This window comes from Pseudorasbora parva, chromosome 2, assembly GCF_024679245.1.
Source record: "Pseudorasbora parva isolate DD20220531a chromosome 2, ASM2467924v1, whole genome shotgun sequence".
Classification (NCBI taxonomy): Eukaryota; Metazoa; Chordata; class Actinopteri; order Cypriniformes; family Gobionidae; genus Pseudorasbora; species Pseudorasbora parva.
Window position 1 is genome coordinate 43,185,942 of NC_090173.1, and position 18,639 is coordinate 43,204,580.

Consider the following 18,639-nt stretch of genomic DNA (forward strand, 5'->3'; position numbering starts at 1 on the left):
TATATTACTACTGAATGTGACCACTGTAAAACAACTTAAAGGGTTAGTTCACCCAAAAATGAAAATTATATCATTAATGACTCACCCTAATGTCGTTCCACAACCGTAAGACCTCCGTTCATCTTTAGAACACAGTTTAAGATATTTTATATTTAGTCTGAGAGATTCTGTCTCTCCATTGAAAACGTATGCACAGTATACTGTCCCTTTCCAGAAGGACCAGAAAGGTAATAAAAAACATCATCAAAGCAGTCCATATGTGACATCTATGGGTTAGTTAGAATCTCTTGAAGCATCGAAAATATATTTTGGTCTAAAATAAACAAAAACTACGGTTATGAATCAGCATTTTATTCATGATTCGGATCACGTGTAAAACTGCTAAACTGCTGAAATAACGTGACATTGGTGATCTGAATCATGAATCAATACGCTGATTCATTACTGTTTAAATCTTTGTTTGAAGATTGAAAACAAACACAGAAGAGAAGACAATGCTGAATAAAGTCGTAGTTTTTGTTATTTTTGGACAAAATGTATTTTCAATGCTTCAAGAGGTTCTAACTAATCATTAATGACATAAATAAAAATTTTGGGTGAACTAACCCTTTAAAAAAATAATTACAATCTTACGGTGATCACAAACAGTATGAGATGCTCCTTTTTTATTTTATTTTTATTTTTTTTAACATGTTAGCAATGTCACTGGTGCATTTAGTAATTTCTGAAGTACTTCTGATACTTAAGTGACTGTGAAAGAGTAATGAGAAATTCCATATATATATACTCCTGAGCAAAAAAAAAGGCCACATTTTTGTAGTCTTTTAATGGTCAACCATTGTAATCAAAATTCACTGGTCAAGACTTTTAGTAAGAATTTTAGCAACCTAGCACGGAAGCCATTTGCAGGTTTCTGGCAAAGTGACGTCACATTTCACAGGCCCCACCCACGAGTGTTGATGGACACTGCCGTATAAGCGAAGACCCCGCCCTCAGAGAACTGTTTTCATGTGAACTTTGTGGGCATTTGACAATTTAATCGCAATAACACACAAAAGAAAACGAGTCTAGTTTTAGCTCTCCATCCAGCTCTCTCTGCGCATGTGTCGGGGGTGTGTGCTCAAGTTGAGAGCACAGACTGTAAGGTTTAGAGTAATATGGCTTTAAAACGCATGCAGATGATACAATTTTTTGAAGAACTGCAATGTGACATGAGCGTGTCCGCCATAGAGATGCTAATCAAAGCCAAACAGATTAAGTATCATGTTTCAGTTTTCATTTGCGTATTACTGGTATTCACCCTTATGAAAGGAAAATATATTTACCAATATATTATTTTGAAATATATTATAATATATTGTAAATACATGGAATAATATATTAATGGTATATCAATATATTATATATTCCTGTAATATATTGCAAAATATACAAATGATTGCCGCTTTCATATATTGTAATATATTGGAGAATATAAATATCAAATCCCATATATGTGAATATATTGCCTAATGTATTACATGATATTTTCCAATATACTGCAATATATTTTTGTTTCGTTAGGGCACAAGCCGTTCACAGCGAAGTATCTCACCAATACCAGGAGCTAAAAAGGCTCATCACCATACGACACTCTTCCTCCATGCATCACTGTGGTAGAGACATTTATTATTATATTTCTAAGCAGATGTATGAAGACATCACTCTGGAGCATCAACATGCAACGCGCATTTCATTGTAATTCATCACTTCACACAACATATTCTGCCAAAAACTCAGCTCTGTCTTGAATGTTTTTCTGAGACATCAATGGATTTTTAAGCAGTGCATTTAGTTAAATTTAGCTAATTTCCTGACCAATTTGTGGTTAAACCTATTAAAAGCTTAGTGTTTAGCCACTTTTTTTCCCAGCATATACTGTATATTACATAATTTTATGCTGGTTTGCAGCTCTCCTGACATCAAAATTTAAATACACATATATAACAGCAAATATTTTTAAACTCATATAAACGTGTCCGATATTAAAGCCATTTGAGCTTGTGTTTGCAAAAAAAAAATTACAATGACCATGCATTGGGAGAACATACTGCAACTGTGCACTAAGTAAGTGACCCTAAATATTGACCCTAACCCTAAATATTGATAGGACATAGCTGAAGTCAAGGCCAGACCTCCAGGATCCACATCTAGACCAATATAAGAACACCTAACATCCGGCCTGCCAGTCCAACAACCTCATCTCAGATCGCTCACACGATAAGGAACTGTGACTAAAGCCATACTGAAGAGCCTCATTACATTATTTCTTGTAGAGTAATTCACAACAAGACAAGAATAATTTTAAATACTTGATGACTTGCTGGGATTTACATATGTCATTCCTGATAATGGTAAAACAACATTTATAGAAGCCAGATCTCATATAGATAAAATAGCATTTTCTTTTAAAACTAGATGAAACCTAAAAACCTATAACATAAAATAAAATCAGTGTTTTCCCCGCAGAGGAGCACAGGCTTTGATTAAACCCACATACAGGCAGATTTTATCATGGCCGTCTTACCCACAGCCTTGAGCGAAGCGTACTTGTTGAGCTCCTTTCCAGGTTGAGATGGCTCATAGGGGTGGGCTACAGGTACCTGTCCAAGTGCAGGGTATTGTGTCATGGCTTGCATCAGAGATGAACCAGGCCCCACACTGTTCATTTGGGCACCCTCTAAAGCAAAAGGACAAAAATAGAAATAGCTATAAGAAGGTAGACACGTTTTTAAAATAACGGTTTCATTCTTAAAATCTAATCATCCATCCATCCATCCATCCATCCAATCAGTATTTATTTTACTTATTAAAGCAGCACTTGGTAACTTTTGCTCTCAGGGTTCCCCTACAATTGGGAAAAATAATGTCCTCAACTACTGTCGAAAGCTGTCATCCTACAACAGGGGATGCCATCGCGTCTGCATTTGTTGACATGACAATCCTAAAAGCCCTGAACTAGTAATGCACGGGTCGTCTCATAACCCGCGGACCCCGTATGTCTATCTAATGGTCGCGGGTGCGGGGCGGGTTGTAAAAATATATACAGTGGTGCGGGACGGACCAAATAACTTCATAAAAGCAGCCCGCGGGTTGGTGCAGCACTAACAGTTACCCTGAACACTGCAGGAGGAGTTCACATGCAGGTGTTCTTCTGGCAGCGTGTGTGAAATGTCTTCATCAAAGGTACAGTCAGTGGCATGTTTCAGCATGTCATATAAATATAATTTCATGGGTTTTTTTTTTTTTCAAACGCCAAATAATCGCGATGGTCACGTTTACAAGCCAGCGTCATTATAGTAGTCTATTGGTTACCGTTTTACAGAATCTATATGATACTTCAGTTCAATGTTTGAGTGGTTGGTAATCACCGTAACAAGCATGACAGCATCGGTCGGGCACGCCTCCTTCAGCTCACGCCGACGAGCAAACGCTGGTCCAATGTTGATCCTCATCCTGCCTTTAATCCCATCACTTTTTTGTTTCCTCTTATTGCTTTCCTCCAACAAAACCTTTTATTTCTTATTTGTCTCTGCTGCTTCGGACATGACTATATTATCCGACGAACAAAGTTGGGCTCGCACGTCCGAATTTAAGGAAGTGTGTGTGTTGGTGGAAGTGACGTATATGCCGTAAAGCAGTCGAATTTTGTAGTTCTTTTTGTTCTCGGGTTACTACCCGAAACCCGAAGTTTAAAACTACGATTAAATACGATACAGACCCCATCAGGCTATGGCAGACGTGTCATTCAACCTATTGTAAGTCGATTTATCATCACAAGAGTCTTGAAAATATATTATAAAGGTTGAAAAGTTACCTAGTGCTGGTTTAAATTATTTATGATTATTTTTCAAGGGAAATCAGTGTCAGTCTTGGTTCATCTAGGGCTCTAAATGAAATGTTGTTTGTTAGTTTGAAGGGGGATCACTGTGCTGGTTCATTTTGTGCTCTAAATGAAACAAGAGTTAGACTTTATTTCGACTACTACTACTATAAGTTACATGGGGAGCATCAAAATACAGTCTTAGCAGATATTAAGCAGACAGTCTACATATATTCTAATAAAAGTATGCTATCATGTGATTGCAAAGTTACTTATAATCAGTAGAATGTCTAAAGAGTTACCAAAATGAGAAATAAATAAAATAAAATAAATTCATATTAGAGCAGGAAGTGTTAGTCCAGTGGTAAAGTTTACATTTAGTGTGCACGGGAACCTTCAAATCCAGACCTAATTAATAATACGTAGTAATACTATTCTTTTCCGTTTTAATAATAGAACTTGACTATCAAAGAAGCCGTTTTTTAGAAGTAGCATGAAAAATCCACTTGAGGGGGTACATGCATCTGAATGACTATTCTGGATATTACTTATTGTTTGTGTGTGAGCACTACGCATGTTATTCGGGAAGGCTAAACGCTTTATGAGAATCTGTTGTTGTTCTTCTAACACCCTCAGACGTCTTTCTCAGTGCCTTTGTTTAAGCTCACAGCACTTCGGATACCTCCCATCAGAGTCCACTATATTAACATTTAACAATATCTTAAGCTGCTTGAGGCCTGTTTCATCGACCCATCAACACAACTTGTGAGTTTTCTCTTTAGTGATTCACTCTATACCTCCAGGAAGCTGATCATTAGTCATGGATTTCTGGAGCTCCAGCCAGGCTCTCCTGTGCTACTAATCAAATCCGTTTGAACTGCTAATGTCAAAACATGTTAGTGCCAAAAGCACTGGCAAGCCATGGTCACAATGGAAAATTAATTGTTTGTTTCAGAAGTTTTCACACTCGATTACAGCAAAGACTTATATTGAGGGTTGCAGATGGTGTAAATCATAAACGCTATTCTAGGAACTGCATTAGAAGACATCTGGCCAGCTGGGGGGTGGGGGGTGCGCAGGAGCATAGCAAATTGACTGGCCCTTTGCCGGCTGGCATGAGGGGCCAACCAGATGCAGGGTGTATTATTTCGAACCACTCTGATGAGTCGTATGAGACAGAGAATGTATACAGCCAGATGCAGGAGAGGAATTAGGAAAGAGTAGACCAGAATACTAGCTGTAACAGGCACCATCCGTCCTCTTCTTTCATTGTGTATTGTGCACAGAATGAATGCAGTGTGTTCATGATGGAAACTGCTCTGTGGCATTGTGCTACAACGCAGTAGTGCTGCCTGATCTTTTTCCGTTCTTCAGATGTGTTTAGTTGTTGAACTCTCCTTGATCTGTTGTTGTCTTGGAAACCTCTTTTAAGTCTATTTCTTCAATCTGGATTGCTGTTCGCTACAAGATTGCACCATCTGTATCACAAGACTTACTGAAGGGCTCTTCCATTAACACACACTTCAGACACTAGTACACTGATGCCAAATGCACCAAATATTTGAATATTATATTTGATTGGTTATATTCACATATCACTCAAACTATAATATAGATTAGAGCTGAGCAAAAAAAATGTATTAATCAATTCTTATTTTTTATGAACCGACATTGATTCCTTAATCCCAAGAAAGAAGATATTTCGGTCTGTGCGGTTCTCAGTTACAACATTGTAGCACGCCTCCCACCCAATAAATTGCAATAAGCCTTGTGCTTTGTTCCTTTGATATGAAACAAAATCTCAGATTTCAAATTATGTAAAAAATGTATTTTTGGTGGAGGTCTTTTCTGCTTTACTACTAGTTATAGCACACACACAAAAAAAGAAGCACATGGCACCTGTGCCCTTTGGACATGTCAAAACTTAAAAAAACTTTTCTTTAGGCACATGCTCTAAAAGGTTTGTACGTGCAATCTCTTAATGAGCCATGTGTGTGTTTTGGGTGTAATATGCAATAAACCAGTGAGAGTCTCATCTCCCATTCCCTTTAAAAGCCAGTTGCGCTTGCACCACGGCGGATTTGTTATTTACATGGCAGAATTTGCAAGCCAAAAGACTGGACACTTTCCCAGAGAGGAATCCTTTTATTGTTGATATTTAAAAATGTTTGTGTGCTGCTGTGTGTCCCTGTGTGTGTAATCAGGAGAGTGTATGCATGTTATGTACCCGCCTATATGTGCATATTACTAATGCTCCCTTTAAATAACACAAAAAATACTGCACTATTGACATGTGCAGTTGTTTTCTGTTGCCTGATAATAGTAATGCGCCAAAAATGTGCCTGAACATATTGTATGAACAGACTGGCCCGAATGCATTTGCTGTTTAAACAATGTGGTGCTGGAAGTAAAAATGATAACTGCGCCTCCATGTCCATTTTTGCTTGGGGCCCTCAAATTCCTTTAAACGGCCCTGGATGCTCAAGAACCTTTTCTGATTTTATCAATGTTGAAAACAGTTGTGCTGCTTCATATGTTGAATATACTACATAAACATATACATTCTTTTTTTTTATGACACCTTGAGGAATAGAAAGTTCAGCATTTATTTGTAATAGAACTCTTTTGTAACATTTTAAATGTCACTTTTGATCAATGTGATTGAAGGTGTCCAATTTAATGGGGAATTTAAAAAAACCTTTTCAGTGGTGGCAGAGATTTTAATCCAAAGCAACACACACAGCATTCAGGATGCACAGCAGTTGATGACCTTGGCATGCTCCACTGTTTGAGCTGCAGGGACAGGGTGCAAGGCGAACCCCTCACCTTTCTCAACAGCAAATCTAAGCATAAATGAAAAGCATCCTTGTTTGTGTTAGGTTAGATAAGGATAACAACAGTACTACTTATCATTTCAGAGACTTCTGGCAAAATTATCTAGTTTTAGAAATATACAAAAATACTTAAACAATTTTTTATTACATTCACGCATTTGGTAAACATTTTGCCACTTCATACATTCCCTGTGAATCAAACACATGACTCTGGCCATGCTAAACTCTGCTGTTTGAGATACATTAACACTATAGATAAGTGGTGGTTAACTCCGGTCCTGCTGAGCCACAGTCCTGCAAAGTTTTGCTTCAACCCTAATCAAACACACCTTAACAAGTTAATCAAGGTCTGAAGGGTTTCTAGGAAGCTAAAAGGCAGGAGATTTATCTGAACTCAGCAGGACTGACTCTCTCCAGGACCTAGAACATTTACCACCTATGTCTACCTGTTTAGTTCATAAAGACAATACTAATGATCTTGTGAGTTGATTCTTCTGTGATGCATAAGAGAGATATTCAAAATGCTGTATGGTGAAATGACACTGGTCTAGATCTAGTTCACACACCTTCCACTGATTAATACAACCTTTCTGTGTGTCTGAACAACAAGCAACAGATGTAACATACACCACTGATCATATAATTCCTACAGGGTTTTATAATGGCTTTTATAATTTAAATTATGAGCATAAATTCATTTAAATGTGGGTGTGTGTAATTTACTGTGTGAGTAATTTATTTTAAAGTAAAGAGTTCAAGTATTGTTATTTTAACCACAGACCTTACTTTACTCATAAAAAACAAACAAAAAAAAACAAGGAAACCAGGTGAATTAGTCATCCGGGTTTTGACATTATCACAGCACTCTATTAGTATTTTCTTATGAAACAGATATCTTTCTATAGTGATAATTTAGAAAATTGGCACATCACATCATCTTGTGAGTTATATAATCAATCATCTAGATACTTTGGAAATTTGGCTCATAAAGGAAATGACAGTAACCATAAAGTCAATAATCCCAGACTATTAGAATGAGTTTGACAGTTCAGACTCCAGGTTTCTAAACATGAAGATCCCATAAATGTGTCAGTTAATATGCTTATAAACCAGGTGTGCAGACTATCTAATTAAACGTGAGGAAATGAATTACATCGTGATCCATAATCTCTTAGGCAGTAAGATTAATTCTAGTTCTATAATCAAAAGGGGAGACGAAAATAAGTCATTATACAGTGGAACTGTACTAAAGACGGGGTAAAAGGTCCATTCGCAGAAAATGAAATGCCTGTCCTGCATTTCCTGAATGATTACTGAGTGTCTCCAGAATCAATCCTTCAAACGCTGAGCTTAACCTAACTCAACCGCTTCTTCACACCTATCTTCTGAAATGCTGTTTCCGTGGACTCAGTCCTGAGTTTCTAACTCGATTGTGGCATCCATTAGGTCTGTTAGAGCAGCTGTAGGCATGGTGGCAGGTAATGGTTTTTCATATCCGTTGACAGTGACAAATTTTCTTTTTGACAAGGTCATTAGTCAAACAGAGTATGATACTACCTCCTGTTTATTAGTATTGATGCAGAGAGACACGTGTGGCATTATACAAGACACAACGCTGATTTAAAAAATTGATTTACGTACAATTAACCCTAAGATTTACACTTCATATTTGGCCTAAAGCTGGGCAAAATAGAAGTGTGTGTGTGTGTGTGTGTGTGTGTGTGTGTGTGTGTGTGTGTGTGTGTGTGTGTGTGTGTGTGTGTGTGTGTGTGTGTGTGTGTGTGTGTGTGTGTGTGTGTGTGTGTGTGTGTGTGTGTGTGTGTTTACTAAATACATAAATATAAAATGTATTTGTTTTCACAATGTGAGCTATATTTTAATTTTAGGGCCCCAAAAAGTATGTGTTGTTTTTTCACCGCATGTCACTCCCGGATAACAGAAAATGGGCAAATAGGCGGGATGTGGGTGGAGCTTAGGTGACGCAATGACTATAGATGGCAGATAAATGGCTATCCACCTGTAACCACGCCCTTAATTTTGAGAACTTTAAGGCTTTATATTACGTAAACGAATGAGTTATAAAAAAAATTCACCCCCCTCACAATTGTCATGAAGGTCAAAATTAGCCTTAGAGGCTAAAACCACAATTTTTACCAGGATGTAAACATGTTTTTTTGTATGCTGTAAAGTTGGGAATTTTAACATGGGGCTCAATGAGATTCTGCTCCCTTCTGGAGCCTGTCCCTAGTGGCCAGTTGAGGAATCGCAGTTTACATTACTTCCGTATTAGCTTCAAGAGAGATCGCGGGAGGTTGCCGCTCTGTGTAGACATTACATTCAAACTATTTCAGGGCATGGATAAATTATGTGTCATTTTTGATTATCAAATATGAGATTTAAGGGATAAAATTATTGACTGAAGGTGGACTTTAATCTGTAATAAAAGTAAATATATTAATTTACAAAATGTAAAATCTTTTTTTCTTTTCTTTTTTTTTTCAATAGTGATCTGCACAACGAAACTTAATGTATAAAATAAAATATGGATGAAAAACACACTGGTTGTATACATAGATAAATAAATTATCATTTTCTTTACACTAAACCAAACTTGTATTTATTGGCGGTAGGGGGTGAAGACCTTTAAGTTTCTCTGTGTATATGACAATTAGCCTGACAAGCCAGACCCACATCAAAATGTTTGGTCTGGAAACTCACAATAGACCGGGCTCAATCAGAGGGGCGGGATAAATGGTTGTCTTTCAAACTCCCTCGGCACGCGATAGATTTTGCAGATTTTTTCCAGATTTTGAGGAACACAGCTCAGAATGGTATTGAGAGTTCCTAGATGACACTTGTGGGCAAATTAAATTTGCTGCCGCTAGGGTGCGTCTAGATTTCTAGGCTATATGACAATAATTTCATCAAATAAAATGGTGAAACACTGGTGAAGTGACTCGGAGCAGCTCTGGAGATGAATTTCATGTGTCCATGTCCTTATAAAGTGAGACAACTAATGCTGAAAACACCATGAATGTCACATATGCTTGAGTATGTACGAAACAGCTTGCGCCAGCACAAACCCCCCATTTGGCATTTAAAAACTACTGTCGGGTTTTACTAAAGACAAGCAGTGATAAATTAGCACTGCAAAGGCATACACAGGGTTATTTTTTTGCGGCTTATTGCATATGCATTTGTAGGAATTTCCTTTTCAGAAACAAAATCTATGGGAGGAGAGTATTTAAATGAATCGCGCAAGGTGATTTACAAAGGTTTGTGCATGTCGATTAACTGGTGTTTGCATTTACCATTATTTAAATCTTCTAGATAGGAGAAATATCAAAAATTGCACAAATGTATACAATCACATCATTATCATAATACAATCATAAATCAGTATTGATTGTACATAAATATCATTACTGATTTATCAACCAGCTCTAAGTAGGCCTTTTCCAGACATGCTGGCCTAAGTCTGTGTTTTTTCACACAGGTGTTCCAGTATTGCCAAGTATTGATTAGCACTGTGTTTATCCAATTTGCAACATATGAGAAGCCTAGAGGCCAGTTTCTAATGTCACATATTCACTGTGGTAAAATAATATTTCCCTCCTGTATCTAAATGATATATTTACCCAGCTTGAAAAAAAGCACCGGAAGGTGTAAAGGAGATGATCTCTATTATTTGTGGCAAACAAACCATTTCGTCTTTCAGATAATTGGACTGGCTCACTGCTTATACAGTACAACCACAACCAATGAGAAGACCCAGCAGAAACAACATGGGTTTGGGAATAACTAGCCTCTGATTCCTTGTCTGTAGAGAGCTTTAATTTATTTGGCCTTCCTTGTAGTGTTGCCATGCAACCTCAAATCCAGTAATGAGTAGGCTTGAATTAGGATGCCATATAAGGACAGCGGTTCATCTTTCACAATTGTCTGGTCCCTCATTGGGGTGGATACAGTAGAAAGCAAATCTTTTGTAGAGGACAGTCATTCCATGCATAGATGGTGAAACACACACACTGCACAAAATCTTAATCTGTATTGTTGTCTTTTGCTTTTTAAGGAAAAACATCATTCTTAAACATCATTCTTAAACATCATTCTTAAACTCTTTCTCCACTAGCGTTTTCTAGAAAAGTTGCCAGTCAGCGTAAGCATTTTCGTTCATATTCACTAAACCTTCATAAACTTGGGTTTTGCCCCCAAAACGTTATTCTTTCTTCATTCTTCGGCCGCTTCATTCTTTCTTTTTATCAACACTAGAATGTGGGTAAATAAAGACTTTGTGTGGATCAGATTCAGAACACTCAAAAGATTCACAGTCGTTTCCTCTTCATGGGTTCGACATTTCATTCAGTAATGTTAGGTAGTTTTGATTTATATGTTGTTTAATGTTTGATGGTCGCATTTACATGTGCGTAAGCTATGCTTCTATCGCTTGTTTGTGCTTCTTTTTAGATCTGGAGATATATTTTTGAGGATGTGTAATAGTCTCTCCTAGTGTATTGAAAACATAGTTAACAATAAAAGTACCTGGCTTACCAGAATACTTCCGGCAAGACTCTAAAGTGTGCATACAACTGACATTTTACTATCCAATGAGGGATAGTAAATGTAAGGTGAGGATTTGTAAATGACAGTGAATGGACATAACTGTTGCTGGTAGGTCACATGATGACGAAAACATGGTGAATGTAGCATTTCCTGATTACATTCATACTACACACGATCATGCCATATAGAACATACTTTTTAATAGTTGCAAAGTAATTACTTACTCAAAATAAGCACAAAGAGACAATACGATTTAGGACACACTCATTGTGTCATAAATGACAGAAAATCTTGTCAATGGCTGAGAAAGAGTTAAAGACAACACATTTATTTTAAAATCAAAACTGCCTCCTTGGATTGTCAGGAGCTACAGTAAATAGCAAACAAAGCTGATTGTATTTGGCTAAAAATAGATTTTTCAAGTGACAAAACTAAAAATGTTGGACTGACAGAAATTGCTATAATTTGTGAGGGGTTCAGAGAGAGAGAGGGAGAGAAAGAGAGAGGCCATTTATCTGGGAGGAGATGTCAGTTATGCGTGAGATGTCACCCAGCTTTGGGTTCTCATCGTTTCGCTCTGCCAAGATGTCTGATTGGAATTTAGCCCATTTTTGAAGAGAACACTTAATGAATATGCCAGTTTTAGTTATGTTACATGCACAGTTCGATTCCCTCCTGGACTGTGATTCAGAAGCCTTATCTAACATTGCTAATAAATGACTGAGGTCAGCTTTGGAGGGAAAAAAAGTGCATGAGACATTTTCGTCAATACCTAATGGAAAAACATGCTTCGGTGCATATTGCAATAAGAGAAACATTGCCCCTAAGAGATATGTTAGTAAGGGCAGTGCTGAATTTTTCATGAAGAAAACAATAATCAATATACCTGCATTTCGCCAATAAATAATACATCTAATACCACCAAAAACATCTTTAGATCGCAGTTTGTTTGTATATAATTAGCATATTTTGTGAATGCATGGCATATTTTAATTCCTCTTTTAATTTTCCATCTGGAATGCACTTTAAGTACATTGCACAACACAAACAGGAGGTTTTTGTAGAAGGAGACATAAAGTAAAAGTTCAAGAACATCAAAAGAACTTTAAAAAAAAAAACATCCAACTCCAGGATTTGTAGTCTCAAGTTTTAGTTTGAAGGAGCCCACTTAATGCTGTATCTCAATGATAAAAAGAGATAATGAATACAGAAATTGGGCTAATTACAGCCTTATTCCCCACTGGTCAAAAACAGATATCAGTGCCAAGCTAATTACTTCAGAGAGGGGCATGGAATTACATGTTGTGTCTGATAAAAAAGACAGTATGAAGAGACATATTTGAGATATCAGAAATGTCCTGACTGTAGCTATAAGACACAAATAATTGAGATTCTTAGCTCATATCTTTCTAATGGAGACAAAATGTTAGCAATGAAGTTGTAAGTTGAAAATTATCCTTCCTATGATTTGTAAGGGTGAATAAATGATAACTGAATTTTAAGTTTTCAGTGAACTATCCCTTTCAAGTAGAAGGGCACCAAAGACCTGCTCAAATGAGTCAAAGTGAGTCAAAAACAGACACAGATAGTCTTCAAGGCCTCATTAAAAATGCAAAAGAGTATTTTGGGAGCTAAACACAATAGTGGCATGGGAAGGGCACAGACTTTGTCCCACAAAGAAAACTTTGGAACAGAAATAATGGATTTATCATCTTTCCACTACATTTTATGTGTGTTTCTTTTGAAAGTGTGGGGATATCTTGCTATGGTGTGTCTGTATGGGTAATCTGAAAGGCTGGCTGCTGTCTGTCTGTGGGTCCTCTAATTCCAGGTGTGTTATGACCTTCAGCCTCTCCTGTTACAGATGATGGGCTAACTGTCAAATGTCTGCCTTAAAATAACACATTTTCAAGAGTAGAAACATTTTTACTGGTAGAGTCAGCTTATCCAGTATTTTTTTTTTTACTTGCTTTTTTAATAAAAGTAATTTTTCTACCAAACTGGCAAAGCAAGTTGTGGTAACGCTTTACAATACCGGTGCACTAATATGCGTTAATTCATGCTTAACTAATGCACAAATAATAATGAGTTAATGTATTACTAATGGTGAAACCCATTTATTAATTGTTAGCTAATGATTAATTAAAGCGGACAACTGGAAGTTGAAATGCATGGCTTTGACCTGTTGTGGTAATTAACACACTAATTTACACTATTAGTTAATATAATATGTTATTAAGGAATTAATACATTATGACATATTTAACTAATAAAAATGTAATGATTACTTAATCTATTAATCATGATGAATCTTCATTAGTTGCTGATGCAGTAATAAATGGGTTAGTTCACCATTAGTAATACATTAACTCATGATTATTTGTGTATTAGTTAAGCATGAATTAATTAGTGCACCCATATTGTAAAGTGTTACCCAAGTTGTTTTCTCTTATGTCTTGTAATGCATGTTATAATGCATTGTATGGTTTTATGAATATTATAATGTCTCGGTTAGCATGTAACCTTTGTTCCCTGAAAGAACAAACAGAGTGGTATGTAGGAACTGACTGGCCAATTGGGGATCCAGATACCAATGTATGTTGATTGTAAACTAAGCGAGCCCATGGACAATGGCATACGGTTCACGAATCCCACTTCTTACTTAGTACTTACTTAGGAACTTAGTGTCTCAGCCATTCAGCGAGGGTACAGCAACAGTGTCAACAAGACGTACCTCTCCATTTCCTCCTTCAGGGAATGAGGGTTACATATGTAACCGAGATATTGCCTTTCAGTTGGTCACGTTCTACGTATGTAACCCTTTTTTTGCTTTAAGCATTAATCTAACAGTGATAGAAAGGTGTTTGGTGTTGTTGTTTTTGAATGTTGATTAAGAAAATGATTTCTGCAGTGTGCAAGTCTTTTCAAAATGACAAAAAAAGATTGAAAAATATACACAAAAGCCTGTGTAAAAGCTTTTTCTGGGTGCTGAACAGAGGAAATGTGGTTCAATCTTCGCCACCACTACATCATAATGAAGGCTCTGTGCACCTACACTCACTGCATGAAAACCCTGGAATACGGGATTATCCGGGCATGGTAAACTCCTGTGTAATTTGAGGTTTACCGGACGTATGTGGGAAAAAGCGGATCAGAGTAACACGGAACAGTATATTTCAAGATACACCCGGAAACCTCACATATGCGGACATATACAGGCATCCGTGAAATTTCACGGAAATATACAGCTGAAACACTGCTGGGTGCTAGGACTGGTGACTGTTAGGTGTGAAGAAGGCCTTTCAAATGTTAATGACACTGAGGTGTTGGCTGTTCTCAGAGGGAGGGGTGGCAGGGGAGGACTTCAGGATTGAGGATTATGACTCTTAATCAAAGTTTTTATAAAAACACTACAAAATAAACACCCCTAAGATATAGTCACAAAAACTTTAAATTAAGAAATTGAATGGAACAAATAAAGGAAAAATAACCAACCATTTTAGAACAACCCACATTTATTGTGAAGTTTTACAAAATGCAGTTAATAACAATAACATTTAATAAAAAGGAATGTAAATTAATATGAAATAATGAAAACATGGCTTTAAAAACACACAAAAAACCCCAGATATGCTCAAAATAAAATTAAAGGAATAAAAAGAAGGTCGTTGGAAATCGCATTGGGCTAAATCTCAAACATTGTGCAAATGGGAATTATGGCTGATACCTTTTCTTTTGTCTGACTTAACTGCACAATGTATGTACTTAGTACACATCTCCCTGCAATACGTTCCACAGGTAGGAACGCTGCTGCACAATCAGTCTGTGTTCCATACCTCCACAGGGTTCCCAAAGAAACATCTGTCTGGATGAGGGTGCAACCACGAAACCTTTGCAACAACATGGCGTATAGGACGTGTGTTAGTTTTTAACACTGATTATAAGAAATCTCTTAATGACTCCAGCACGCAGCTCTGCATTTGGGTCGAGGACTGGTTCGTCCAAGAATTTGTATTTCTCTCCACGCCTCTCTTTTTAAAAAACCCAGGTCTTTTTTTTTACCAAGGTCTCTAATGACTGAGTTACTTTCTAGTAACAATAGGTTAGTTTGGGGTACAGATATTCCTTGCCATTGAAGCTTATCATCTTTTTGGACAGACAGCATATTCAGTGAAGTTGTCGTACTGGTATTGCAACAAAATTTTAGTTGGCTGTAGGGTCAACAATGTTGGCAGATCTATATTATAGTTTATAGAATTAAATAAGACCTAATTAATTTATTTTATTTGTATATTTAGTTGAATAACGTTGATCATAAATTTAGTGTCCCCAACTGAGTAAGCCAAAGGCCACAGTGGCAAACCCAGGAGACACCAATCAACACTGAGAATATTTCCAATGAGCCATCAGTTGTCTGAGGCATAGCAGCAGTGCAGCGATGGCATTGTCGGAAATGTTGAACAATGCTTGCCAGGTTAAAAGCATTATTGCTAATAGCTTTACAAGTAATAAAGCAGAGCTGTCTCTATTGTCATTATCTTCTTCAGGTTTGTCATCTTTAAAATCCAAATGTTCACTGTGCTGACCATCTGTAAAGATGTGTTGCTCTTCATGGTCACGGTCATCATCTGAAGACGTTTCACTGAGCTCCAAGGAAAGCCTGAGCAGCTCATTGCGTTCTTCTTCTTCTTCAAAAAAAAAAAAAAAAAAAAAGACATTTGTTAGAGTTTTTTTTTTATTTTTTAGAAAAAATTAATAGAAGTGTAACAATACACATCTGTCTGTGTGCATCAATTTAAGTGTAAGGAGCCTTGCCTTCAGAGCTGCCGAATCTTGGTTCTCATGTAAATGCTTGGTTTCTTCAAATATGCAGAAATCAACTTGCTCTTGGTCTCCAATGTCCTCTGTAACAATTAAAGAACAATACAACGATTTTAGCTACACACAAATTTACATAAGCTAAATACAAAGATTTAGTTTAAACAGTGAAACATCACAACACCAATTGATTAATGGCTGGAGCTGTGCATTTGTCTAGCATTATCTTAAAGCTATCAGCTTTTTACTAAAATCCCTTAGAATCACATATCATGCACTTTACAGTACAGTGTACAGGTCATGATGGGCCATAGAAATGTTAATGGACCATTCGTAATAGTTTATCCAAATAACTTTAGTTATTGTTATGAATGGCCCATCATGATTTAAATGTTCAGCAAATACAGCTATGACCAAATTTGTAATAAATAAAAGTTACAATGTATTAACAAGACTTATGCCTATACTGGAAAAAAAACAAGCAAATCACTATTGTGTCAACTCTAACCAAAGCAGATCATAAACATCAGTGTAATGTTGCACGACATCAGTAAATATATAAACCAACTGCTGATGATCACTATCTTATTTTACTTGTCATTTGGTTTTACATTAAAAAAAATGTTCAGTAACTTACCAAAATGAATACCAGCATCATCCCAGTCCACAGGTCTCATTTCGTCTGGATGAAGTTCACCACATGCACTCACTTCCAGCTCTGTGTTGTGATTTGTTTCAGCTGTAATCGCTCCATTGTGAAAAAAAAAAAAATATGCATGTGAAACATTCTCGTTGCAGTGGTCGCAAAACCGCCGAGCTCTCTTTCTCGTATTATTATCAACAGGTGGTTGTCCTTCCATGTTGATAGATAATTATGTCCGGCATTATATTTTTTCACCAAATTAAAGATACACCTGCGACGCGTCATACCGAGGGCGTGGTTTGAGTGGGGATTAGCAAGCAAACAACACGCGCCAAAGAGGGGGCGGTTTGAGGTTTGAAATCAACCACTCACAATACAGGTGGGGACGGAGGCGCACCCAATAGTAGTGTATTGTTACAAGCGCGCGAAAGTTGAAACCTCCGCATTGTTTCCGGAAGTACAGAGAACGAATAGTTGTTTTTTTTGTGGTGTTTGGTTGAGATTTGGAATCGATCATTTTCGACAGATTTAATATGGAGAGTAAAAGGAACCTTAGTTTTTCTACTCCACTGAACAGAGGAGGACAAGCAGCCTCAAGCCCAGTTACTGTGAATGCCTTGATGAAGCAGCTGATCTCCGGCCAGAGTGCTATATCTCGTCAGCTTACTACTTTAATATCTGCACAGCATGAACGGGCTGATCTTCTCCAAGAGGCTCTCCAGCGTCTTTATTCTCTCGAGCAAAAGTATGAGCAGCACGGACTAACTTACAGGAAGAGCCTAACAGCACTGTGAAAAGATTTAAAAGGGCACGTAACGTGAGGTAAGTTCAGTTATTGTTATATAATGTGCCTGTAAACCAAAGTTGGCTTACAATTAACGTTAGCCTGATAACGTTATGTGTTTTGTCTCCAGCGGTTACTTTGATGGCCATCTTATTCAAACTTGAAAATATTGTGGTTCTTGCAGATTGTGAATCCGTTTAAACGCATTTTAATTTCAAACTTTACAGGAATCAGGTGCCTTTGTGTGAAACCCAATTCAGAGAACAGCCCACACAAATACGATCCACAAACTGGGTAAGACTGCTTATTGTATACTGTAAATGTTAGGTTAACCTACTACTAACGTCATATGGATTTGAAATGCCAAAACCGAATTTCATTAATTATAACTGCAACTTTTCCCCCCAGAATAGTCATCACACAACCTCGCTTTGACCATTTTCCTTTGAAGAATTAAGGACAACTTTTACAGATGTTGACCCTGAATGTGTAAAAGGTAATCTTAAAGATTGTATTATTTTTTAAAGTAATTTTATATTAATATTTACCATGTGTGCTTTGTTTTGCTTACTTTTATTGGTATTACAATTATTCATGATTTATTCAGCAGGTTGCAAGACATATTGAGACACCACGGAGGAAGTAGTCTTTGCCTCAGCCTGAAAAGGCCCAAAAAAAGACACACTATGAAGAACATGGCAAAGAACCGTCAAAGAAAGTGAAGGGTAAGTTAAGAAACTTGCTAAGCATTTATTTTCTCTTTAGGAGATATGATTTTGTCAATATTGTAATTAAACTTATACATTAAACCCAATACTTTGATCAAATCTGAGTGTGACATAACCATACTCTTTAGTGAATAATGCAAATTGCATGTAAACTGGAGTGAAGAGTTCTGCTCCTGTCATGTGAGCACCTTCCTGCGATTAAGACCGTACTCTTAAGGCCGGAACACACCAAGCCGACGATCGGCCGTCGGGCAGTTTTTGTGCGTCGGCCAACTAAGTTTCCTCGGTGTGTTCCACATGGTTTCACATCGTCGGCTGGCGTTGGTCCTCGTCGGCTGTTTTTCAGCCGATTCGACATGTTAAATCGGCGTCGCCGCATGTCGGGCAGTCGGGACATATGATCGTTC

The 18,639-nt window shown here is 37.2% G+C and overlaps 1 protein-coding gene and 2 long non-coding RNA genes across 3 annotated transcripts in view; 2 read left to right on the forward strand and 1 right to left on the reverse strand.

Moving 5' to 3' along the window:
• LOC137044478 (uncharacterized) overlaps window positions 1–18,639 on the forward strand; it is a 379,696-nt gene that overhangs the window by 223,465 nt on the left and 137,592 nt on the right. The gene's annotated exons all lie outside the window — the stretch shown is intronic.
• Window positions 1–18,639, reverse strand: part of shisa9b (shisa family member 9b) — an 84,188-nt gene that overhangs the window by 7,049 nt on the left and 58,500 nt on the right. The window contains 1 exon segment of the mRNA XM_067420601.1: window positions 2,567–2,719. Coding sequence (XP_067276702.1) covers window positions 2,567–2,719 — 153 coding nt within the window.
• LOC137044467 (uncharacterized) lies at window positions 17,737–18,382 on the forward strand. The gene is made up of 3 exons (XR_010898609.1): window positions 17,737–17,798; window positions 17,913–18,000; window positions 18,112–18,382. It is a non-coding gene; the product is annotated as an uncharacterized lncRNA (long non-coding RNA).